The sequence below is a fragment of the Adelges cooleyi genome, unplaced genomic scaffold (assembly GCF_023614345.1).
Source record: "Adelges cooleyi isolate 19-005CV unplaced genomic scaffold, UGA_ACOO_1.1 ACOO_flye_CR_arks_rails_tigmint_CR_PRNA_2, whole genome shotgun sequence".
NCBI classification, from domain to species: Eukaryota; Metazoa; Arthropoda; class Insecta; order Hemiptera; family Adelgidae; genus Adelges; species Adelges cooleyi.
The window spans coordinates 524,528-551,848 of NW_026095860.1; the positions used below are offsets into that span (position 1 = coordinate 524,528).

Sequence of the window (27,321 nt, forward strand, 5' to 3'; positions counted from 1 at the left end):
GGAGTTAGTACTTTGAATTATGGAAAATGTAAAATTTATTAAAATTACAACATACACTAACCGTGTCAATACACAATATTCTATATTTTAACCAATATTGATACATTCAAAAGAGATAATTTAAATAATATACCGAAATGTGCACGATAATTAATATAGTATAAGAATTCAATAATAGTGTTTACGTCGAATACAATTTAAGGAATGATTTAAATTATTTGGGATTTAAAAATATATTTACACAATCATGTTAATATAAAAATAATAATAATAATAATAATAAGTGAACTATAAGTCACTAAATATATTCCTCGGTGGTTCCCACGTGGTGCTAGGTCTCGTACTGACATTCGGTAATTGTCTCTCCGATTCGTTGATGCTGCCTGTAGCGTAACTCTGATACGACCTGTCGACGGGTTCGGCGTTGTCCAACAAATAGGATTTCATGTTTTCTTGTCTGGACGGCGGAAGTCCTAAAGGTGATACAAAAGTGAACAACACATTTTCCATAAGAAGCAAAATAATATGTAAAAAAAAAAACAACAACAGCCAAGTACACTAACTTTCTTCAGGATTTTCAACGCTTCTAGTAGAACGGCTTTGTTCTCTGTACTTGCGCCGCATTTCATTGCCTCGTAATTTACGTTCCCGTCTTTCTTTTTCTAAAAATAAATAATAGTTTTCAACAAATGTGCAAAATGGTTCGATGAAGATAACTAAAAAGTTGCAACTCACCGCGTACGACCAATAAGCGACCCTCTTGAATGTAATCGGTTACCAGTTCATCGTCCTCCAAAAACTGAGGAAATCCCAACATGGATAATATCCGTGAGCCGATTTTGAAGTAAGTCGCCAGACACACGATCAGAATAAGAGTGGGAAAGTATACGTTAAACCCATCGCTGATAATTGTTATTACGTCCATGTGTCCCATTATCTATGACAAATAATATGAATATATAATATGTAGGATTTATCGGTTGGATGGTACCAATTAAAAATGTACTTACTTGGGTGTAGTCGGTTTCTAGAATTCTACTTTTAATCACATGACTGTCCATGTGAATTAATCCCAGAAAGTTCAAACACATGGGCGATGTAAGACGGCTCAATAACCTGAAACACAATGTTATGTATTTTTAACATCGGAAAAGCTGGTAATATAAAAAACGGAAAACCACTTACAGCCCGAAAAATATTAAACTGCTCTCCGTGGTTTGATGGTTTGGCGCTAGATAGTATATGTTGAGCAGTTTTATTTTGAATATCGTTGAATACGTGCAATACGCCAAGTATGCAATGGCGATTGTCGATAGAATCTGTTAGAAAAAATAAAGAAATCATTTTCAAAACTTCAAGTTCTTAAAGCTCCAACTTAAAAAGGCGACTATGGGCGACCATGATGTTTATCGTAGAAAGAGACCGTCTTAAACAATTATTGGCTTTTCAATCATATACAAAAAGTGTTAGCTAAGTTCTTAACAACAATCAAACATATTTTCATTGGATTTCTCAAGATGTACATAACCTATACCATTGACTTAAGCGTTTACTCAATTCTAACATGTGTTATAGCCTACATAAGAGTTTTGTAATATTACCTGTATCATTACGTAGTCGTTTGATTCTTTAGCCGCGTTCACCATGAGAGCAAAAATAGAGAGCACAGGTTGTTTTTTGAAAAATGTCATTTCGGACCAAACTACTGTTACCGATAATATGCCGGTCAAAACTGCTAACGTACGGAGAAGTGCTGGGTGTACACAACACCACCAATACCATTCTAAAAAAAAAAAAAAAAAAATGAAGTCAGCACAAGTCACAGGTGTTCTGGAATTATTATAATTGAATGTGATAAAAATCACTTCTAAATAAACGCTTCGATGCCAGTTTGTAAGTAATTTAAAAAAATCTATAATAAAAGTGTTGTAAAGGCAAAAATGTGTTTAAAATTACATTTTTAGTATTAGTGTGGATACAATTAAGTTTGATCAATATTATTGAAAATGATACATAAAATAGTTTGTTCGCGGTCGGACTAGATACTCCAAGTGGTTAATTTCATTTAAACTAGTTAAACATTTTAACCGACCCCCTTTATATTCTACAGTCTACAGTAAACATACCAATTTTCGATATATCAACATAGTCATTCCACTTGGATGGTTCACAATATGTTTTCTTGAAACTCCGGTCTCTTGATGTCATGTTAAAATTAACATCTTCTAAAAAAATCGCTTTTTCCAATGTCAGACTTCCTTGCGTGTCTGTACGCCGGTACATATGTACAGCGGTGATTAGCTAAAAATATATGATATTTTTATTAACAAGCAATAATCTATATAAAAAAAACTAACATTTATTCGGTTTTATTAAGAACAATAGTAATTGTTAAAAATAACAATTGTTTTTTTTTTTTTTACAAAAATGACTATCAAATTCAAATAAATAGATAAAAAGCTTTTTTGTAAAATCAGACATTTTCAATCTATTTGGTTCCTTAACAAATTTGAGACCTAGATAGATCTCCCTTGTGCTCACATATTATATATTTACAATTCTCGGTTGTTTAATATAACAAATTAATAAGACATAAAAGTATATACGTTGTTTGTATAGCCCTTGTTAGTTTATTGATGTCACTATCTGTTTACAATTATCCTTAGCAACCACCGGTGTTTATGTGTATTTTTTCTTGTTTAACTCAAACGCATATCAGTCATCTTAATGGTAAAATAAGTAATACTTTTTGATTGGAAATGGACAAATTAAGTAAACCGCAGATTATTATCCATAAAGAAAAAGCAGTAGACTATCAACTGAAAGAATGTCAGTGGATACACAATTCGGCAAAATTCATAGCAGTCGGCGGCAAGCCAAACATGAAAGGAGTGTTAAATGTGTACACGCTGGACGAAGACGACATACGGACCGTACACGAATACGAAAAACAAACGTCCATTGAATGTGCGACATTTCGAGCGAGCGCATTAAATAAAACACATCTAGCTATTGGAAATTACGAGGGTAACTTGGAAATCGTCGATCTGGATTATTCCGGCAAATCAGTATACACGGCAAAAGCTCATCAAGGTTTGATCTACAGCGTTGACGGCGTCGGAGGCCTGGGGATAGGATGCGGAGCACCGGAATTAGTTACAGGTATGTACCATGTGAATATAACTGAAATATACAAATATGATTAAACAAATATTCTGAGAAATAATATTTTTGGCCACTTTTAATAAGATTTCTGTGGGCCCTGTGCACCATTGTGCACCATACTGAAATCACGATCGTTGTTTTGTAGGCGGCAAAGACGGTTCGGTAAAAATTTGGGATCCGAGAGAAAAATTGCCAGTAGCGAAAATGGAATCGGCCAATGGCGATAGCAAAAGGGATTGTTGGACCGTGGTGTTTGGGAACGCGTACAATTCTGAAGAACGAATCGTTTGTGCGGGATACGACAACGGGGATATAAAAATGTTGGACTTACGAGCAATGGCCGTACGCTGGGAAACAAACGTATCGAACGGAGTATGCAGTTTGGAGTTTGACAGAAGCGACATTAAAATGAACAAGTTGGTGGCCACGACAATAGAGTCGTCGTTTTATGTGTTCGATACCAAAATACAGCATCCCACCAAAGGGTTTGGTTACGTGCGAAACAATTTACACAAACATACGATATGGACTGTTCGACATTTACCTCAGAAACGAGAGGTGTTCGCTACAACGGGTGGAAATGGAACGGTGTACTTGTGGAAATACTTATACCCCGAAGAGAGATGCAAAACCGAACCCGACGGTGATTTAATTACTAATCCGGGCAGGCTACAGCTAATTCAAAATCAAATTGTCACTACACAGCCGATCAACGCTTTCCGATGGTGTCCAAGCAAATTGGGTTTGGCGTTATGTACATCGTTTGATCAAAACATTAGAATATTAATTACTACAAAACTCAATTTATATTAATCAATTTTTTTAGAATTTATGTTTAATTAATTTTCACACAAAATGTTTTCGTTTGTTAAATGTGTGCAATAAAATTGTTCTCAAATTACTTGTTTATGAAGACGAGTCAATACGCCAATCGAAACCGTTGTGTGAGACCTCCTTGAATTCGATCTTATGTTGGATAAAGAATCGCGATAATCTTCGGGAACTTTTTTTAAAATGATTTGAAAACAATCATACAAAGGATCCTCCGGATTTATACTGACACTCAAGTTTTTAATCGACTGTGAAAACAACCAAATATAAAATAAGAAAACTATTTATCGCATTTAATATTATTGTATAAATTTAAAATAGAAAAAATAATAACAATATACCTCAATGACATCTTCCAACGCTCCTTCAGATTCAATTTTTTCCGTGTTGAGTTTAGATAGCTTAAAATATACTTTTCTCAATGTATATTCTATTTGACTAGATCGCCATAACTCTCTGGGAATATCAACTAGAGCAATACCCAACAGTAATATCAAGAGAAATAAACCCCACGTATTGCTGGCTGATGATGCAATAGCTTTTAATTTTTGCCTGGAAAAAAAAATACAATCAATACATATTTGATTTGAGTATCTTAATTATTTTTTGTTTTGTGTTAACGAGTTGACAAGTTTAAAGCTACTTTGTTCAGTAACCGTTAGTTAACATAACTAGTTAGGTACTTTCAAACCTGGCATCTTTTTTATATAACTGAAAAATAATTATTTAAAAATACATAAAGATTTAGCGCATCAAATATGATTTTTAAGTATATTTTTTTTTTACTCTCAAATAAAATGTTAAAATAAATAATAAAATAAAATGTATTTTATTTTATTATTTAAACAAATATTTTATTTTTAATTATAATTTTTTTTTTTTTATTAAATTTAAATTCATTAAAAAAAATCCGGGTTTGTGTAAACTAGTTGATTTTTTTTTTAGCCAAAATTAGTTCCCACACATACATTTTAAAATGTATAAAATCTATTAGGTATACAATTTTAAAAAAATGGTTTTCCTTTGATGGTATTTTTTCAATTAATCAATTTAATAGATAGACATTGTTAAAAATAATTAAAATTATTCAATACTAACCAATCTAGGTGCACTCCAGGTTTCAGAGCAATGTAAACTATTAAAACCGTAACTATTGTCATTAGTGTACTGTAATAAACAGTGTTGCTTTTAATAGCGTTTTTTAGTTTGTCTTTCAATGTAAATTCTCCTGATTTAACGTAATATTGCATAACTGGCATGATAAACCTGAAAAACAAATTGCACATTTTATTTTAAAAAATACATTTATAGACACTCAGCACTGCAGTGGACAACAGCGCAAGCTATTCGTCCCATAAGAAAACATTGAAAAATTAAAAATTAGCTTATTTGTTATTTTAAAAATTGATTATAGTATAATTTTTTTTACTGATCAATATGTATTATGTACAAAAGTTGGATTAAACCATTAGTTTTATAACTGTAGCACTCTTTAGAAAGAGTTTTTTTTTATAGTCTGCACAGTGTCAATATTAAAAATGGGTGAAAAACATTCACGAACAACCGAAAAATAAAAATGATAAGAAAGTGCATTCAAATTTAAGTGGTAAACACAATACTTATAAACTTTATTCTTCGGTTAATCGCAACGTGTAGCTTGGTACAACACTAATATTTTTATTTTATTTTACCAAGTTAGTAGTTGTGAAGTCCAATAAACCACTCTCCACATGTTTGGTAATGTCGATTGTGGCACGTAACTCCATGGTTGTTTACACGTAACTGTATCTTGACTAGAATTAGTTATGTTTTGTGGTAAATGATCTTTGACACATTTACGATATGCAGCCTGTAAATAAATAAATATTTTATGATATTTATATACAGACTTTGTCGTTTTAAGACTTTATAATCTGGATACATGTTAATTAATATACAATAGAATACTTACTAAAGATATATCGATGGGAAGAACAAATATAATGAGAAGGGAAAAGTACCAAGCGATGAGTACAGATAACGTGACAACGACATTTTGCGTTTTCCAATTGCCGTAACGATTCAGTAATATCGTTGTGAAAATAAAAGCGAACACAACTTCAGCGCTAAATATTCCAACAGTCATTTTAAATGAAACAAAATCATCTATTAGAGAGTTTCTTTTCGGCTTCCAATTGCATTTTCTCTATTTTCTCTAATGTCATGGATTTCAACGGCATCAATTTCGGTTTACAAAGTAATAACTTTGTAGATTCTTTGTGATGCAATAATCCCGTTTTAGGTGTATAACTTTTCAATTCTGTGAGAATATCTTCTTTGGACTTTGTACTCGTCACCGGCAAACTGGGAGAAGATTTATCATTCTGCATACCACTCTGAAATAAGTAGATTAAAATAATATAATAAAAATATCAACATTTTATCAGATAATGAAACAATAAATCAAGCACAGCAACAACACACATTGTTTTTAATAGATTCAATATTAAGTATTTTAGCTTCGGTGTGGAGTTTAAATTGATTTTAATAAATTGTTTTATTTTATTTTAGCATTGATGCAAATGTTATTTTTCATTCTATAGATCTTTGTTTTTGAAAAAAAATAATGTCAGAGGATTTATATTATAATGTGTTAAAGATATAAATTATCTTGTTTCAAACCTGTTTTTATATTTAAACCACAAATCAAACATACATAGATAGTCCAGGAATACTTTTTGACAACAAAAGTTTTACTCAAATTATTATCTACACATTAGTTACATTTATTCATGCTATTGATTGAGTTGCCGAGTTATTTTGTCTGTGGACTATCTATGCAAAATTAAACCTTTAAAATTAATTATGTTAGTTAGTTCTACTATTATATTATTATTATTTTAAAACTTAAAACCAAAAAAGTAACCTAAAATATGCCAGTCAGCGTACACAAATTAAAGATATTTTGTAAAAAAATTATTAAGAAAACATTCAACGTAAAATATTATTACGTTTTAATCCAAGCACCGAGTTGCTGATGAAATTATGTTATTTATCATTTAAAGGTGTAATTATATGTTACGACACAATTGAGTTATTTTAAAATGATAAATGTTGTGCATGAGCTCTTACAACCATTAAAACAAATTGTACGATAAATTAAAAAATAATCTACAGCAACGTACAGTATAAAAAACACAAGCTCGACACCTTAAAATGCGTTGGCCGTAATGTTTGAAAACTATAATAACGATTTCTTAAAATTCCAAATTAAACGTGAAGGTTTTTATTTTTCTAGTTGGTCGTTTTCCGAATAATACGTTAAATGAACACTGACACGTTTTCACTTTTTATGCATAATTTTTTAATATTACATTTGTCGATAAAATATTAGACTCAATAGGCAATAGCTACCGCCAACGTTGATAACAACACTTTTGATAACGTTATCTACGTTGCTGGTAAACAACAAACAAACACTGTACAGTGTAATTGTTTACCATGGTAAACACTAAACAACCGTTTGGCGTTTACTAACTCGACACGTTCACTTGTCCAAGATTTAGAGAAGATGTTTTATGCATCCACATTCCACTCTCCAAATTCCAGCCGATTCGTGGACCGTGGCATAGTAATATTATCCGTCTGTCTTTGCACATTTGTCTGTGATTTACTCGAAAAGTCGTTTCGCTGCGTAGTTGCATGTTGGTGAATAAAAAACATAAATAAAAAAGTTACATAATCTAAGTGATTTTATACTTATATACTCGAACAACTGTTTTGGATCTTCAGATCTGAGTTCTGACCAACGTGGCCGTTTTTAAGTAAGTACCAAGTAACAATATCGTTGATTATTTCGTTTTATTTATTTTATTACAATGTACGAGTATATATCGTACTACCGCATACGTTCATTTTAAAAGCGTTATCGACGGCTGTAGGGACGACATCGCTGGTACCCGGCAAAAATGGTTTTAAAAGCCGTCTTGTTTCTAATCACCGATTCTGTATATAAAATTAAAAACTTATATTGTCCGTTTGGCGGCACCGCTTCAGAATTTTTTACAATCAACATAGAAGTATTACGCTTATAAAAAATATCGACACAATTATTTTAGGATAGGTTAGGTTAGGTACGTTTTGGAATGGGCTACTGGCACAGAAGCGATAGTATTCCATTATGCAGTAAAACTCTATTTAAACTTCACTTTTCAGAAGTTAATATAAAAATAAATAATTTAGGAAGAAATTAAAAACATTAAATTTGTAAAACATTGAGATCACACTAGGGAAAATAAAAATAAAATTACTAATTTATCCCTATAGGATATTGAGTGGATCACTTTAAAAAATCTTGTTTATTATTGACATACTGGTAAAATAGTTCTATAATTTCTCTATAAACTATCTATACTGTGATATAATTTTACTAATCTAGTCAATTTCTCAATTTTATATATTACCATAAAAATAATATAACACTAATTGCTACAATTTGCAAAGTCAGTTGGCGTTTATCATTGTACAAATATTTATCTATGTTCCATTCCACGTTTCTTAAGTATCGAAAATGTTATCTTTAATATTTTAGAACATAATATTTAAATCGGTGCTATTTAATATTGTTTTGTTGAAATTCTAAACACTTTATAATGAACGCAAATTAGACTTACTTTAAGTTTTTATTTATTTTATTATATAAATATAACCTATTCAAATTTAAATACTGGCATATATTAAAAAAATATATTTTTTTTTAATTTGGTAAAAAATATTTAATGCATATATTGAAAGTGTTAGTGCTATGGGTGCATAAACTAAATAAATCTACTAAGCAGCTATTTGTACTTCGCATCATACATACCACCTTTTTAGTGCATATAACTCTGCTCTGTTATGAATTTTTAAATTATATATATACATAAATATATATTTTTTTTTTTTGGAATAGTACTATTTATTATTTTTAAACTAGTGCTATAGTTTTTTTTTTTTTAATAAATCATGTGTTTTTGTTCCAATATTATTAAGTTAAATTTATTTTTTATAGTTATTTTAGTGAGGAAACAACCGAGAATTGAAAATGGACAATTATTTCCAGAGGACCATGATAAAAATAGAGGATGAAAATAAACAGTCAATAGAACAGCTTACCAAAGCCTCTGAGAAAACAACCGATGGAGATGCGTATAAGTAATGTGATTTTTAAATTAAATATTTTAATTACATTTCAAAAATAATATGATTAAGATTTGGATATCATTCTGATTCTATGCTAAATTTATTAGACGTTTGTAATATGTTTCAAATAGGTGTAGAAATATTTTAAATATTATCTTTAAATACCTATTTACAAAACTGTAACGTTTAATCCGACTTTGTAATACCATGTGTGTTATATTCATGAAATTAACTTAATAGGTAGTTATATCTTTAAAATATGTTTGCGTATAATAAAAGATTTTTAAATACATCTCAGTTATAGTATAATTTAGCATATGACAGATTCACCGTGAATAGACCCTATATTCGGGCCTACCTCAGTCACCACGTCACATTAATCTTCTCAGCCACTCCACCACTCTACAGTAATATTGTATTGTACAACATCAATTGAATACATTTTGTTTAGCAAATTTCAAATAATAAATGCAACCTTATAAAGACTCATTTAACAAAAAAAAAAAATTATATGTGTATTGAACATTTGTTATTGATATTAATAGTTAATGTATTAAAAGAGTATATGTGTATAGATAATGTGATTTTTAAATTAAATATTTTAAATACATTTAAAAAATAATGTGATAAATATTTGGATATGATTATGTTTTGCAATTTTTTTTAAATAGGTGTAGAAGTATTTTAAATATTATCTGTATTTATCTGTTTACAAAAAGAATCAATCAATGTTGTTTAAAAAAAAAACCACTAACTTTTTAGCATCCAACTGAAGCTTAAAGTGTTACTTTTCAAATTTGGGTTGACCTTTAATTAATTAACAGATATGCATATTGTATATACGAAGCACATAGAACATTTTAGATAAATCAAATTTTTACAAGAGCTGCATGATTCTTAACAGATATTTTTAAATTATTTTTTTCAGCTTTAAAATTAATTTTGTTTTTTGTTTTTAGTGACATCAGTACGTGCAGCAAAACCACAGTGAAATTTGAAGTGGACATTTTGGGTAGTAATCGTTTTGAGTCTGTAATTGAAGTTGAAGAAAATGATCTCTCTGGTACGCCAACAACAAATCACGATTTGGACGAAATATGTACATTTGTCTGTGATTTATGTAACAAGTCATTCGCTCACCAAAAAGAAAATGACACGACACATTACTCTGACGCACAGTGAACACTCAAAAATCCGGAATAGCATTAGAAAACAAGTTGTCAAAAATAAATTCAGGTAAAGCAAATTATTATTTGATGTAATATATAGTTGTCAATATTATTGTTGTTTAGATAAAAGCGCGATATCGTTTTTATTAATTTAGTCACTTATTGTTTAAGAATATACTGACTAATTCGCATCTTAACGCTTAAATAATTTTAAACTAGTCGTTACAACTATAAGGATTGCATTATATTCGAAATTAAGGGTAAATAATGAAAAAATTGCAATTTATAAAATAGACTATTATGAGACAGTTATTTTTAATATGTCTGTGATTAATTTTTCAAACTTTCTTTATTGGTTAAAACCCTAATGTTAAAAATGTTTGAAAAGAGTTTGAGTTCAGCTGGTAACGCAAGTTCGTTAACGTAAATTCATAAGTCACTAAAGGATGGGGTAAAATCACCTTGTATATTTATTAAACTGGATGAATGAACGTTATTAATTATTACTTGACAATGGTTTGTTGTAGTGTCAATGGTACAGGTAATGGAGCGAATAAAAAAATCAAAGGTTCTTCTGCAAAATCCATCGTAACAAAACACCAACGCGTGCACACTAGTGAAAAGCATTACAAATGTGATGTGTGCCTGAAATCTTTTTCTACAAAATCTGACCTCACAAAACACGAACGCGTGCACACTGGTGAAAAGCCCTACAAATGTGCCATTTGCTTAAAATCATTTTCTCAAAAATCGAACCTTACAAAACACGAACGCGTGCACACTGGTGAAAAGCCCTACAAATGTGATGTATGCCTAAAGTCATTTTCTCGAAAAACGAGCCTCACAAAACACGAACGCGTGCACACTGGTGAAAAGCCCTACAAATGTGCCATTTGTTTAAAATCATTTTCTCAAAAAACGCACCTTACAAAACACGAACGCGTGCACACTGGTGAAAAGCCCTACCAATGTGTTGTATGCCTAAAGTCATTTTCTCGGAAAGACCAACTCGCCGTTCACGAACTTGTCCACACTGGAGAAAAGTCCTTCAAATGTGCCATGTTGCCTAAAGTCATTTTCTCGAAAACGACCTCTACAAAACACGAACGCGTGCACACTGGTGAAAAGTCCTTCAAATGTGATGTATGCCTAAAGTCATTTTCTCGGAAAGACCATCTCGCCGTTCACGAACTTGTCCACACTGGAGAAAAGCCCTACAAATGTGCCATTTGTTTAAAATCATTTACTCAAAAAGCGAGCCTCATAAAACACGAACTTGTGCACACTGGTGAAAAGCCCTACAAATGTGCCATTTGTTTAAAATCATTTTCTCGAAAAACGAACCTCACAACACACGAACTTGTGCACACTGGTGAAAAGCCCTACAAATGTGCCATTTGTTTAAAATCATTTTCTCGAAAACCGAGCCTCACAAAACACGAACGCGTGCACACTGGTGAAAAGCCCTACAAATGTGCCATTTGTTTAAAATCATTTTCTCGAAAAACGCACCTCACAAAACACGAACGCGTGCACACTGGTGAAAAGCCCTACAAATGTGTTGTATGCCTAAAGTCATTTTCTCGGAAAGACCAACTCGCCGTTCACGAACTTGTCCACACTGGAAAAAAGTCCTTCAAATGTGATGTATGCCTAAAGTCATTTTCTCGGAAAAACCAACTCGCCGTTCACGAACTTGTTCACACTGGAAAAAAAGCCCTACAAATGTGCCATTTGTTTAAAATCATTTGTTAAAAATCCAACTTCACTAGACACAAACTCGCGCATGCTGGCGAAAATCACCACAAGTGACAATATTTATGATTGAATCATATTCGTCAAAACTCAATTGGGATATTATATTCTATGGTTCTTTAAGGCCTACATAAAATATATTTTTAAATGTTATAAATAAGTAATGAATATAATATGTATTTTTTAATAATTGTATTTGTAAGTCAGATGGAACTAACTTATTAATTATTGTTGCTTGATATATTATTCTATATTATAACTAAAATTTAGAATATTTGCGTGTTGTTACATGTTTTCTAGCCAACTATTTTCCATCTAATTTTTTTTGTTCACCTATTTCCAGTCCGTTTGAGAGGCTATTGATTTAACAAGGATGTGATCTATTTTTGTGTCTGTGTACACTGTAGCTTTTGTAATACTAGATCAATATCTTCGAGAAGCAACTCTATAAAGCACAAAGTTTATCGAATTCTTACTTTGGGAGAGTAAAAGTTAAAAAAATCTGCTTCTTCACCCTTAACATTTAAAAAAAACAAAATAAAAACATAGTAAAGAGTTAACTATTTAAAACAAATTTTGTCATCTTTAATATTGCATATAGCCTCTATTTTTGCACAAAATATATGTTTCTATTTCCAATAGAACGCTTCTAAGAGCACACCAATTTAAGATTTAATAAAAAAATGTCTACTCCTACGCATTGAAACTGGCACAATTTAAAAAAATAATTTTGTTAATTAATTTTATACAACTCTGATTGGTATAAAAAGTAACAAAGCATTTAATAACAAACAATTAAAAATAAATTAATATTAACAATAGATTTTTAAGTAAAGTCGTCTTAATATTACACACAAAATTTGTTTTTGTTTTTATTAATGTTAATTAGCTTAAACATCTGGTAGTTAAAATCATTTAATATACAATATTGAAATAAAGCGGTTACAATTAAATAATTAAATCTTTAAAATTATTGTATAATAGATTTTGTACCAGGGACTACCGGTAAGCGTAGTATGTGTGTGTGTGTGTGTGTGTATGTGTATATATATATACATATAGTTGTGTTTATAGTTAATATATATAATTTTAGTATAAAAAATATATATATATATACATATTTTTGTGTAATATTAAGTCGATTTTACTTAAAAATCTATTGTTAATATTTATTTATTTTTTAATTGTTTGATATTTAAACGCTTTGTACTAAACTTTTTATACCAATCAGTTGTATGTAATTATAATATCATATACTAGTTTGTAAGCATCGGATAATATATTACTTTTAGGTTATTATTGAAATTTCAACCAACAAAACAACTATGCAGATTATAAAGTGGTTCTAATGGTATGGTATAATTATTAGAAATTAAATAGTTAACTGAACGAGAAACATTTTTCAGCTGAGTCTGCAACCACGAAAGAGCATTTTCATGTCTCGTTGAAGTACCGAATAAATTACGAGTAGTGGTGGAATTATAGATAATGTACTTTATCATAATTAACAAGCAGTAACATGCTAGTATCTAAAGTAGCTAGTATATTAAAACATTTCAAGTTTCTGGCTTATATTTTATTGTTTATTATCTGGTTTAAAAGAATTCATACAAATATGACCTCTCAGATTCATTTTAGTTCAGTTTTGGTTTGAACGTTGTGAATACAACATATGCCTCCAACCTCATACCCACCCTCCTCCACCCCCACACCCATCCCCCAACCCATTCCCACCCCCACGTGAAAATTAGCAATTTAAATATTCGTCCTTAAAATTGATAATTTTTAAAATCCTGAATTCACAATAATTTGTTCTTACAAAAATTGTTCTTATTTCATTTCACTTTTTTAATTGAGAATAATGTACTAAAAATGTTGACTGGTCGAAACCCGTTTTGGATAACTATTTTTAAAGTTACTGAAAATTTAACTTAACGGCAACTGGGTGTTTAATTTTATTTTAGCTTCGATGCAAAGCGAGAAGGTATTGGTTTTACTCTGATGTGTGTTTTTTTTTTATCTGTATACACTGTAACTTCTTTAATACTGGACCAATTCTTTCGAATAGCAACTCTATAAATCGCAATTTTTATCTAGTTGGTACTTTGTGGGGGTAAAAGTTGAAAAAGTTTAATTCTTCACAGACGAAAGTTGAAAAAACAAAAAAAAAACCGTACGAGTTTTTAAGTTAGAACTTTTACTGGCTATAGTATCGAGAAAAAGAGTCGGATCGAGTTGAAATTTATAAGAAATATTTATTTGGTATGCCCGCGCACGTCAGTTTTGTCAAATTCAAAATATACCCATTTCCCGCCCCCTAGGGGGGTACAAGTTTTTTTGTTTTTCGGGGTTTTTAGCCGTAATTTTAAAACTTTTGGGTTGAAAATTTGCCAGTAGTTGGAACTCATATGTATCCATAACATATTAAGCAGGTGAAAAATTCGGCACTACAGTTTTTTTTTAATTGCCGGAAAACCGTGTTTTCGCACATTGCGTATATTTTAACAAAAACACCTAAAATCTTTAAAAAAAATTGATCAAATCATTAAAACAATTTTATTTATATCTATGCAGAATGATACTATTAGGTTTTGTGCTCAAGTACCACTTTTGACTTAAAGTTTACACAAATTCAATTTTTTTTTTTTTTTTTACTAAAAACCCAGTGTACCAGATGTGAGAAACGAACAGACACTAAAAACTATCAGTTGGTAACGTCTATCCGTGTTAGATTAGGTTAGGGTCCAATGATCGGTATCATAATATTGTGTTTATTACATGATATCACAGGCGACTAAATCGTGTAACTGATTATAGTAGAAACTCGATTTATTGGGAAAAAAACCTATCCGTGTACTTATTAAGACACTTAATGATTCTGATACGAGAAAACCACTGTCGTTATCTCGTTATTTTATAGCCTGCGTTATATAACCTTACCGAAGTGTAACTATGAGTGTATAATGTCCAACTACCTGCAAATAATGAAGAGGACTGTTGTTTTTTGGATTCAGATTAAGTGTTGGTTTTTATGCAGTATACCGCCTAAAAATGTATTTTTTATTACAAAATTTTTTTAAAGGACAACTAATGTTTTGCATATTGTTATACTGTTATTCATTTAAAGATATTCACGCTTGATTGTTTAAATTGTCTAATATTAGATAATCTGCTTCGTGCTAATTTTAATTTTTTAGTTTATCAACTTGTAGCTCTAATTTTGTATAAAATATTTCATTATTTTATTACTATATACAGATTAAGATAAATTTTAATAATAATTAAGTCATAAATGATAATACTTTATTTTATGACTAGATCAAATCTCGTGAACATTTAACATCATGATACTGCTCCTATGCTATTATTAAAAAAACACAATTTTTAAAATCTCCATAAAAGGTTATTGTTAAATAACAGGCAACAGCCGACTGCTAGTGGCTATACACGTTAGTAATATTTAACTAATAAGTAATATATGTAGGTAAAATTTATTGTTTTCTCCATCACAGTACCAGTTTACGATTTATTTTAATTTAAATGTAAGAAAATCGATTTTCCTTTAGAAAATAACAAGAAATTGATATACAGGATGAGGCAGTATTATGAGGCGATTTTCTAATGTATTTAAATGGTAAAACCCGTTTCACTATCCCACCCTTTACATTTTAAGGATCTATGAAAAGGTTTTTTTAGTTGCATTTTATTTTGTACATTGTCAATCTAGTAAAATAGAAGTATAATATAGCTTTGAAATAATATCATCTGTGAAGTATAAATAGTTTGTGTGAGATTGCTTTAATAAAAGTATATAATACATAAATATTAATTTTATTGAGAATAAGCGATTATAATTTAAACTATGGAGTACAAACGATTGAAACATGAATCGTCGACCATTCCAACAAAATATAACAAGACATTGTATACGTGTTATTTGGTCCACTAAGTTTTTGCAAAAAAAAAAAAAACCAGTACAGTGGGGTCGGTGCATAGTGGGGACGGAGCATAGTTGGGTCGGGGCATAGTAGTGACGGGGAGGTCACAGGTTTACAGGAATTTTTAAATCTGAAAGTGATAAAATCACTTTCGAAAAAACGCTTCGATGCAAATCGGTAGTTAGTATTTTCAAGCCAGTACAGTCCAAACCAAGCACAGTATAAACCAGCAAAGTTAGAAAGTTTTAAATGAAGGTTCTGTATTTACAAATGTGCATCAAAGCGTTAATTTTAAAGTGATTTTATCCGAGAGGACTAGTACAGTAGAGTATTGGCATAATGTAATCAAAGCAATGAGGAAACGGAGAGGTCACAGGTCTACAAGAATTATTATAAATAAAAGTAACAAAATTGAATAAAATCGCTTTCAAATAAACGCTTTGATGCTCATTTGTAAATACAGAACCTTCATTTTAAACTTTCTAACTTTGCTGGTTTATACTGTGCTTGGTTTGGACTGTACTGGCTTGAAAATACTAACTACCGATTTACATCGAAGCGTTTTTTCGAAAGTGATTTTATCACTTTCAGATTTAAAAATTCCTGTAAACCTGTGACCTCCCCGTCACCACTATGCCCCGACCCAACTATGCTCCGTCCCCACTATGCACCGACCTCACTGTACTGTTTTTTTTTTTAAAAACAAAATGACCAAAAAAACCTTTCATTTTTTTTCGAATAGTTAGATCTGGAAGACGAACAACGCGACTTCTATTTAATATGTCTTGATTTAACATATTTTAACATTTTACAAACATTCAGTTATTTCCCTATAAGCTATTATATATTGTTATTGACTTTATGTGGAGGAGCTTTGACTAATCAATGTTGTAGAATTAAATCCGTTTTGTTTTTGTGAGCACTTCATACTCGCGTTGTACATAGTAGACAATTATTAACTAGTATAATTATTTTGTTATCGAACTACATTAAAGTCTAATCTATGTTCATTTGTTACAATGACCTTCATACATTTGCTTGATGAAATACATTTTGTGCATCATAGCCTAAAGTGTTCTCAATCTAAATTCAAGAAGGTGTTGTTAAAACCTGACGGGACACCCTGTATCGATAAGATCAACACGAGCTTAGAAAAACATGCTGTTGTACATTGGTTTCTTCGCACAAATCGTAAAAAATTATTTGAATTATTGCTAAAAAACATGTTTTACTGTAAAAAAAACCTAACAAAATAACACAAACATGGAAAAATATGTTTTTGCGCGCACATATTTTCGTACCTAATCCGAAAAAAAATCACCCTGTATAATATTGAGCACAATATTATACCCTACTTGGTAGTATGCTTCAGAATAATATAAATATGTTATTCATAACAAAAAATGACTAATGTTGCTTATGTTAACAAATTCGCATAAACAATATTGCAAAATACATCTAGATTTTTATTGTTTCGGTCAACAAAATATAAGCCATTCGATAAGTCGTATACAAACCGTTGAAGCAGTCAGTATAACTACTATTGAAATTATTTAAGTAAGTAATATACGAAATTGTTTTCTTATATTTACTGGTTTTATATATTTTCTAAATGTAGAATATATTAATGATGTATACTACAAATAATATTTTAATATAATTACTTAAAAAAATCACTTACAGACTATTTAAATGATAATTTTAAAAATTATTCAAATTCATTTTTAAACAAAGAACTTTTATTTGAATAATTTGGTGTGATAATTTATTATTATAATAAGTTGTTGTATAGAATAATTTGGCGTGATATTTTATTGTATTTAGAATCTATGTGAATTGTTTTTTTAGCATTTTAGTGTAGGGCTTTCAGCACTTGTTTAGTTTTGTATACCATATTATACTTATATGATATTTATTTTAGCTGTTCCTCCAGACGTAGTAACAATATGTTTACATATTGAACATAAAAAAAACATGTATTTTTTAAACAAGTGTTTTGCACTAACTGAATAATATCACCAGAAATAATGTTGGGTACTCGTATTATTAATATTAAAAGTATAAGTTCTTCACAAACAGTTGCCCAAAACTTGTTATCGACCAGTCAAAATGTTTAGTAGATTATTCTCAATTTAAAAACATGCTCTTCTCAAAAATAGTAAAAAGGTGAACTAATATGTAAAAAATAATTTTACTACAAGAACAATTTACCAATCAATTGTAGCACATTTGATTTAAAATAGCAGTTACTTTGAAAACAACCGAAAATTAACTACAATATTAAATAATGTTAAACATTAAATTGTTGTCTAAAAAGAAAAGCGTGGGCCTCATTCAGCCAAGTCTATAATAAGTTAATCAGTTAACATTTCAGATAATTTTTTATACTGTAAGTTTTTTAGTAATTAAAATTAGGTTTAACATGTGAGAAACACATACATTTTATAATACTTAACTGAATGAATCTAGACTTTGTTGAATAGGGCTCACACTTTTCTTTTTAGTAAAACAATTAAAGATGTTTAACGGTTGTTTTCAAAGTAAATGACATTTTAAATAAAATGTTCTACAATATTCGTTGGTAAATTGTTGTTGTAGTAAAATTATTTTTTACATTTTGGTTTAATTTTTTTCTATTTTTTAGAAAAGCATGTTTTTAAAAGAGTTTTTTTTTTTAATTTATTTATTTTAAATTACTTTTTAGTCCTATTAAAGGTACTTAGTAATTGCTGAATAAATATTAGCTAAATTCATTTTGGATGATTTGAAAAATATGAAATTTTAGTGAAACGTCAAATGATCCACGTATGACCCTGTGTTGACCGCTAACCTAACATAGCCTGGATGTCCTAGTCCCAATTTTATTACAGGATATTGTAATGTCATCCGAGATGAGTGTCTGTGTGAATATTAAATTATTAATTGAACTAAGTGAGATATTGAGTGGCCTATAATAAACTCTGTATATGTATATGTACTGTAATGTATGAAAACCATTGTGCCAAATAACTATTTTTCTAATAAATTGTCCTAGTGTAAACATTTACATTTCTTACGTGTTACGATTACAGAAAATATTGAAAAACAATTATTGACAAATGTACCTATACTAGTTATTAAAATTATTGACTTTTCACGCATTTCAGAGTACGGTTGACTTGAATAGAGTTGTTTTCGACAGAAACTCACAGATGTAGAGGCCTCTTAATTATGTCAATAATGTTATTACATTTAATTTGATTTTATAGAAAATGTTTAACGATACTATTTTTCTTAACTGTGACACATTAATGAATGAAGAGGAATTTAATTTATTTATTAATACATCAGATAATATGAACACAGTAATAAAAAATGTGTTAACTAGAATACATGACATACTTGGGTCAAAAAACTGTTTGTTTAAGTATTATTATTGGTTTTAATACAAAATCTGTGTTCGATATAATATATGTAACAATAAGGTATGCAAGTTAACTGAAACGTTCAAAAAGACAAATAATAATACATGTTAAAGTCAAAAAAACATTTGTTTTTCATAAAAAAAAAAATAGTAAAACTTTAAAAATTGTATTTGTAAAATACAACAGTTGTTTTAAGACAGTTGTCTTAGGCTACCAGAATGAATAGACATAGAATGTCTTGACATAATTAAGAGGCCTCTACATCTGTGTAGTTTCTATCGAAAACTACTCTATTCAAGTCAACCGTACTCTGAAATGCGTGTAAAGTCATTATTTTTTATAACTAGTATAGGTACATTTGTCAATAATTGTTTTTCAATATTTTCTGTAATCGTATCTAATATGTTGTTGTAAAGAAATCTTTGCATCAATGTAAGAAAACCATGATGTTTTACCGGCATGTTTATAACAATAGAAGTTTTAACTACTTGTCAAAGCAATGTAAGTAAGTAAACATAACGAGAAAGAAATAATACTGCTTGGAGTTAAAAAATGTACAAATAGGAACTGTGCAAAAAACGTTTAGATTTCATTGTAAGTATACCTCCGTCTAATATAACATTTTTAAATTAATATTTGCAGACAAAAATGAAAGTTCTGTATGTATTACTGTGCTGTGTTGTACTGTGTTTAAACGTATTGGCAAGTAGTGGTATGTAATTCGTTTTTACAAGTTCCTGCTCAGGGTACTTGGTTTAGGTTTATATAAATCTAAACAAAATTAAATAACTTTTTTACAGATGAAGAAGACGATAAACAATTAGTCGAAATGGAAAGATCAGCCGATCTAGAGAATAGAAAGAGGCTTCATACTACAAGTCAGTTTTGTTTACAAAATACTTTTTTAAGTTTTACCACTTACAGTTTTTATACATAATTTATTACAGACACATTCATTAAGAAACATGTTAAACAAAGTAAGACATACTTAAAATGATAAATACTATAAGTTTAATGTTTTTTTTGTACTTGCCATTTGCCTGACTATAAGATAATTTGTACTTATCAGCTATAATCTCTACAAAAAAAAAATGTTTCCGATTATTGGCTTGTGTGTGTATTGTATTTAAAAAAAAAGGTTTTTACCGAAGAACTCCAGGAGTTATCAACAGTGGCGAAGTCGAGGTTTGATGAGGATAAAAAGCTCAAATAATGCACTATATGCAATATTTTTCAAAAGAGTGTCCCGCACGAATAATATGATTATATAATAATTCAGTTTGTACAATATGATTGATAATCTAGAATAGATATTATAGAATAATTGTCTAATAAAATTCCAACACGGTTTATCACTAGAGTTAAATGGGCCACGTTTAACTAAAATGTACTTCTATTCAGAACATTTTTCTACATATTATGTCGCATTAAAATTTCATTTGATTTTTTTTTAACTCAATTAATTATTTATATATTTTAGGGACCGTTCGTGGCAAAATAACACATTTTGTTTGTCAAAATGCGGTCACAATGGGTAACTATTATTCTACAAAAAAACCGATTAAGTATGCTAGCAGAAAAAATGTTTTGGAAACGATACAATTATTTGTAAAAACAATATATCAATGCAACTTTATGAGTGATATAAATATTAAATTTAAATCACTCAATTTTTCATTTGAATATTTAACTTGCTTATTATTATAAAAACGTGTATTTTATACCTTGACTTTCTCCTTTAAATTTATAATGGAACATGAAATTAAGTTATCTAATATCGTTTAAAAATTAATTTTTTGTAATCATAATTTCAGAGAAATTGACTTTTATGTTTGCACTACCTGGTAATAGTTGAAAATATTTCCATATAGTTGTTGGTTGTTCACAAGTATAAAATGTTTTCGTTTTTAATTTCAGAACAAAACTTCAATGAAGACCCTGTTATCCGTAATTCTTATTTCATATTTATAAAACATTACACACGGCTTTTACATTAGTTTTTAAATTATGATAGCAATCATATGGTTATTAATTTTGCCGTAACGATAGATGTCTATCGTTATGGCAAACAATAACATAAAAATATGTTTTGTTTTAAATTTTAGAACACGCAATGGAGCTTGAACTGCAACGAGAAATGCACGAAGGCTTAGGTAATTATAAAATTCAACATATTTTCACAAACACTTTACAAAACTGATAGAAAATTCAATTGAACTTAAAAACTTTCGGTTTGAAATCATTGTCATAAGCTAAGTATTTTCAACTTGATGTTAAAGATCATTTGAAGCCATTCCGTTCATTTCGTTTACTCAAAAGTGGCTTCTAGAAATTATTTCAAGTGTTCTAAATTGAATCGATCGTTTATGGAAGGGTTTGATCCGAAAAGATAAACTGTGTTTCACATATAATTTTACTTAAAAAAAATTATTTAAAATTTGGGTCCTTTGTACTTGGGCCAACAAAATTGTGACTAATCATCTTTCATAAATAAACGATCAAGTTAATTAATTGGCCTAAGTAATCTTAGTTTTAAAGTTACCGTTGTACGTACCGTATAATGAAATACTTATTTTTCAATAGCCGTATAGTTATTTATTGCATATTTTCATGATTTTGTTACAGACTTAACTGAAGTTGAGGTTGCAGATCTCGGTAATTACGCTTATCTACCATACAAATATTGAACAACAAGAATAAGCCTTCTTTTAAAATTATTTTTATAAAAACTAATATCAGCTAGTAGAATGGAATGGCTTGTGTGTTTTTCGAATAATGTAATTTGTAATTTTGAAATTTCACCGTGTTTACCGAGGTTACAAAATTGCCATAATAAAAACACTTTACAAAATTTTTTATACTTTGTTTAACACATTTATCGAATTTTTCAGCTTATCATGAAAAAAATATGAATGATCTTGGATCTGACCGAAGAGTTATGTTAAAACCCGATTTAGCATTGTTAATACTCGATATTATACTTAGTAAATAATAAAACACTAGTAGTTATACGGAAAAAATACATATTTGGAACAACAAACATAAATAAATCGTCCCACTTAAATTTTGATTTTATTTTTGGGTCACCTAAATTTATATTGCACGCTCTATTCACTGCTTTTTTTTATCCACCTTATATGACGTTTAGACTCTTAGATAGGTCCTTCTAAGTTCATTTATTTTAACTAATTAGTTAGTTCTTCGTTAATTGGAGGTTTAGAGGGGGACGTTAAAGTAAAAATGAGTGCCAAGGGTGTAAGTGAAAGTAATAGAGGAAATGTATGATGGGGCAAGTACAAGGGTGAAGAGTGTGTGTGGTGAAATGGAAGATTTTAGTGTAAGAGTAGGTGTGCATCAAGGTTTAGCGTTCAGTCCTTCCTTGTTCTCTTTAGTAATGGACGAGATTAGAAAGATATACAGAGGGAAGTGCTTTGGTGTATGATGTTTACGGATGACGTAGCGTTAGCGGGGGGGGGGGAATCGGAAGAATGGCTGAGATACTTGAAGAGTGGAGAGAACCGCTTGAAGAGAAAGGACTGAGGATTAGCAGGAGTAAAACGGTGACAATCGTGTTTAATTTTGGAGAATGTCAAAGGGTAAGACAGGCAATGCTGTTGGGTGATGATGAACTGCTAGGTTCAGGTTTAATTAAACTTGATAGGTTTAGTAAGAAGAAGCTAGTAATTATTGATTTATGAATAAATCATGTTTTTTTCTCTCTCCTGTAAAATATAAGATTAGCCTTTATTTTAATTTGTCCAACTATGTTTTTTTTTTGCCAGTGCAGCAAGCTTAATTTGGCCAACTTTTGAAAACTTTTTTTTTTTTAGACCCAACGAACTACGAACATTTTGATTTTATCCACACATGTCGAATGATAGGATTGTTCTGGAGTGTAAAAGATCCAACATCATTCATAACAAATGCTGAAGTTACACCCGACGACAATACATGTGTCATACATCATGGAACGACAGTCGTGAAGTCATTCCAATACGATGATGATTCTATTGTTTATGTAGACAACGTCACTCATAAGGTGCTAAACCCGAGCTTCGTTCTTGATTTAGCATAAATAATTTATATTCCTTCAGGTTTCTTTTAAAATTAATGTATAAAGTATTACTGTTATTATATTTAAATATTTTTTTCGTGTCACACTAATAGAAAAATTGTCAAATAATTTTATATACTACATAATAAAAAGTATTTACTTGCTGTTATAAATTATTTCATTTCTTCAATCATAATTCTTATTAGCTTAATATAAAAGCCATTTAGGTCCTTTGTCGGGACCATTACTCCTCTCCATCCATCCCATCTGTCGACATTGCTTCACCATTATTTAATTTTAGTTAGCCTAAGTCCTAACATTTTTTTTTTTTAATACATCCATTTTTTCACTTCTTCGGACCATTTTTTTGTAATAACAAAAATTAAACGAAGTGAAAAAAGTAATATCGATACCTATGGTACGAGGTGTACTTGTGTGTATGTGTTCAATTTTGTAGAGTTATCAAATCGCATAGGAACGTCTAATGAGTATTGGTTGGTTATAGTTTGTGCCATTCGAACTATTTGTATATTTATTTTAATGTAAATTTCGGTTAGGTACTGCACTAGAACAAACAATATCGGGCCGTTCAAACAAAAATAAAGGTACTACAGTATTTTGTTAATTCAAATATAGGTGTATGTACCTGGTGATTGGATAACTATGGACTAGTCAATAACATAGAAGATATTAGACTTTTTTTAATTATTTTTTTTTTACAATTTTATAGTTATTAGTTGGACAAATTTTAACCCCATCCCTTATATGTCAAAACGTTATGAACTTAAGAATTTTAAATGGGAGCGAAAGCGAATGGTAATTTTTTTTCAAACTGTTTTTATAAAACGTGATCTCTAGTTTCAACAATAAAGAAAAATAAATAATCATAAATAAAGAAGAGCTATTTACTTACAATTTTAAATTTATTAATTTTGTTAAAAAAATAGAATATATAATAATAATCATTAATTTTTGTTGTAGTGTCAACGGAACGAGTCCTGAAGCAAATAAAAAAATTGATTGTCGTCATTTTGAGTCTATTTAAACAAACTGTTGAGAATTATCAAATAGCGCCGAAGAATAACAATGAAGATATAAAAGAACGTAACTTATTTCACTGTGTTTACTGTTATAAGTCGTTTAAAACTAAAAAGCATATAACTCATCATATAATAAAATCCCACACAAATTTTCACCGAAAACCAACACTACCCGGACTACAGCAAACAAACGCGTGCAAATTAAAGGAAATACAAATGTGACGTTTGCCTGAAGTCTTATTCGTGTAAATCTGTCCTTACAAAACACAAACGCATGCACTCTTAAGAAGCTTTTACAATAATTTTTAAGAATTAATTATTTGACTCTTTAATTATCAGTTTGTAAACGAATAGGGCTAGTGGAAAACTTCAACTTAATAGGATAATTATAACCGCTTTATTTCAATATTGTATATTAAATTATTTTAACTACCAGATGTTAAAGCTAATTAACATTAAACACGTTTTTCAGCTGAGTCTGCAACCTCGAAAGAGCATTTTCGTGTCTCGTTGAAGTACCAAATAAATTTAGAGTAGTGGTGGAAAATTAGATAATGTACTTTATCATAATTAACAAGCAGTAACATGCTATGAAGTTGCACGCTACAAGTTTCAAAATTTGCTATAAAAAAAACTAAGTTGAGAGGGGGGTAAAAATTGCGATCATATTGTATGAAAACAATATTAAAAAAAATTGTCATTTCTTATTAAACCCTATGAGATATGAGAGGTTCGCGATAAATGGATCACCCTGTATAGAATAACCCAAAGAGTGGCTTTAAGACTAATAAATGAAGATTTTGAAGACTATTATGGATTTCAAAACTTAAAATTTGACCTTATTTGTTTATATTTCTTTATCGGTGTTGTTAAAATCTAACATATTATATTGTTGATATTGCAATTATTTGTTGCATATTACATTTTTGTAATGAAATAGCCGAAAATTTGGCTTTAATACCAAAATTTGTGGATTTTCAAAACTTGAAATTTGACCTAATATTCATTTTTTTTTTTTTTGGTGTTTAGGGTTTTTTTAGTGTATAAAACAATACTTACATATAAAAAACTTTAAACAATACCTTATCGGTAGTCCGAAAGAACAAATGCACAAAAACATTATTTTCATCGCTTATATCGATACAGAATATCCAATCAGTATATTTTAATAACTCAAATATCAATTTATCATATTTATTCTAATTATTTCGTTTCTTTTGTTCGTCTTATATGAAGCCTAGGAGTTCAGTTCAAGACTATTAACTATTGATAGAAAATTAAATAAGGTTTTTCTTTGAAGTCGTAAAAGCCAATTTTCGGATTTCGAAATCCTATGAAAATAATCCAAATCAGTGGAGCCGAATCTGCTCCTCGGGGAGGGTGGGTGGCCAGTGAGTCATGAAAATAATCTCGACGATGCATTTTTTACCTTTAGGGGGTATCCATAATATTTATTTGCCCTTCCTATTACATTTTAGTTTAGCGCCACTGATCTTATGAAATACCGCAAAAATAATAAAATTGATTTAACATCTAAGAATTACTTCAGGAGGTTAAACGGCAACTGGGTTTATTATTTTATTTTTTAAATGTAAAAGGATCAAAGAACCCTTCAGCTTTTATTTCGAGTAATTAGTATTTTAAGATATGGAAGACGAACAACGCGACTTCTATTTAATATGTCTTGTTAAACATATTTTAACATTTTACAAACATTCAGTTATTTCCCTATATGCTATTATATTTTGTTATTGTCTTTATATGGAGGAACTTTGACTAATAAATGTTGTAGAATTAGATCCGTTTAATTTTTGTGAACACTTCATATAGTCGCGTAGTACATAGTATACAGTTATTAACTTGTATCCTTATTTTGTTATCGGAATACATTAAAGTGTAATCTAAGTTAATTTGTTACAATGACCTTTATAAATTTGCTTGATGAAATATATTTTGTGCATCATAGCCTAAAGTGTTCTCAATCTAATTTCAAGATGGTGTTGTTAAAACCTGACGGGACACCCTGTATCGATAAGAGCAACACGAGCTTAGAAAAGCATGTTGTTGTACATTGGTTTCTTCGCACAAATCGTAAAATATTATTTGAACTATTGCTAAAAAACATTTTTTACTGACTACTGCAAGAAACCCCAACAAAAAAACACAAACATGGAAAAATATGTTTTTGTGCGCCCATATTTTCGTACCTAATCCGAAAAAAATTTCCCTGTATAATATTAAGCACAAAATATAATATTATACTCTACTTTTTAGTATGCTTCAGAATAATATAAATATGTTAGTCATAACAAAAAATGACTAATATTGCTTATGTTAACAAATTGGCATAAACAATTCTGCAAAATACATCTAGATTTTATTGTTTCGGTCAACAAAATATAAGCCATTCGAGAAGTCGTATACAAACCGTTGAAGCAGTCAGTATAACTATTATTGCAATTATTTAAGTAAGTAATATACGAAATTGTTTTTTTATATTTACTGGTTTTATATATTTTCTAAGTGTAGAATATATTAAATGATGTATACAAAATAATATAAAAAAAAAGTGTTTTGCGCTAACTGAACAATATCACCAGATATTGTTGGGTACTCGTATTATTATTATTTAAGTTCTTCAAAAATAGTTATCCAAAATTTGTTATCGACCAGTTAAAATGTTTAGTACATTATTTTCAATTTAAAAACATGCTCTTTTAAAAAATAGTAAAAAGGTAAACTAAAATGTAAAAAATAATTTTACTACAAGAACAATTAAACAAATCAATTGTAGCACATTTAAAT

General features: G+C 29.5%; 3 protein-coding genes and 1 long non-coding RNA gene across 5 annotated transcripts; 3 read left to right on the top strand and 1 right to left on the bottom strand.

Annotated features, from left to right (window-relative positions):
- Nucleotides 1–65: 65 nt before the first annotated feature.
- LOC126833590 (LMBR1 domain-containing protein 2 homolog) lies at nucleotides 66–6,235 on the bottom strand. Its single transcript, XM_050565015.1, has 12 exons — nucleotides 5,948–6,235; nucleotides 5,688–5,845; nucleotides 5,095–5,262; nucleotides 4,338–4,548; nucleotides 4,068–4,244; nucleotides 2,127–2,301; nucleotides 1,602–1,783; nucleotides 1,186–1,319; nucleotides 1,011–1,116; nucleotides 736–937; nucleotides 564–662; nucleotides 66–473 (listed from the first exon to the last, which is right to left on the bottom strand). The coding sequence occupies exons 1-12, from the start codon at nucleotides 6,119–6,121 to the stop codon at nucleotides 289–291; spliced, it is 1,971 nt and encodes a 656-aa protein (XP_050420972.1). The 5' UTR covers nucleotides 6,122–6,235; the 3' UTR covers nucleotides 66–288.
- Nucleotides 2,723–4,009, top strand: LOC126833591 (dynein axonemal assembly factor 10-like). Its single transcript, XM_050565016.1, has 2 exons — nucleotides 2,723–3,162; nucleotides 3,311–4,009. The coding sequence occupies exons 1-2, from the start codon at nucleotides 2,760–2,762 to the stop codon at nucleotides 3,976–3,978; spliced, it is 1,071 nt and encodes a 356-aa protein (XP_050420973.1). The 5' UTR covers nucleotides 2,723–2,759; the 3' UTR covers nucleotides 3,979–4,009.
- A 1,240-nt stretch (nucleotides 6,236–7,475) lies between the features above and the next one.
- On the top strand, nucleotides 7,476–10,973 carry LOC126833592 (uncharacterized). Its single transcript, XR_007684976.1, has 4 exons — nucleotides 7,476–7,799; nucleotides 9,026–9,168; nucleotides 10,116–10,392; nucleotides 10,853–10,973. It is a non-coding gene; the product is annotated as an uncharacterized LOC126833592 (long non-coding RNA).
- Nucleotides 10,974–17,530: 6,557 nt separating this feature from the next.
- On the top strand, nucleotides 17,531–23,524 carry LOC126833602 (uncharacterized). Of its 2 annotated transcripts, none has more exons than XM_050565029.1 (11): nucleotides 17,531–17,575; nucleotides 20,065–20,134; nucleotides 20,223–20,300; nucleotides 20,370–20,399; nucleotides 20,903–20,956; nucleotides 21,237–21,266; nucleotides 21,340–21,369; nucleotides 21,528–21,575; nucleotides 22,048–22,077; nucleotides 22,314–22,406; nucleotides 23,253–23,524. In XM_050565029.1, the coding sequence occupies exons 2-11, from the start codon at nucleotides 20,071–20,073 to the stop codon at nucleotides 23,495–23,497; spliced, it is 702 nt and encodes a 233-aa protein (XP_050420986.1). In that variant the 5' UTR covers nucleotides 17,531–17,575; nucleotides 20,065–20,070; the 3' UTR covers nucleotides 23,498–23,524. The 2 variants fall into 2 exon arrangements, with proteins under 2 accessions (XP_050420986.1, XP_050420987.1); XM_050565030.1 differs by lacking the exon at nucleotides 17,531–17,575 and adding an exon at nucleotides 19,854–19,927.
- Nucleotides 23,525–27,321: the final 3,797 nt, after the last annotated feature.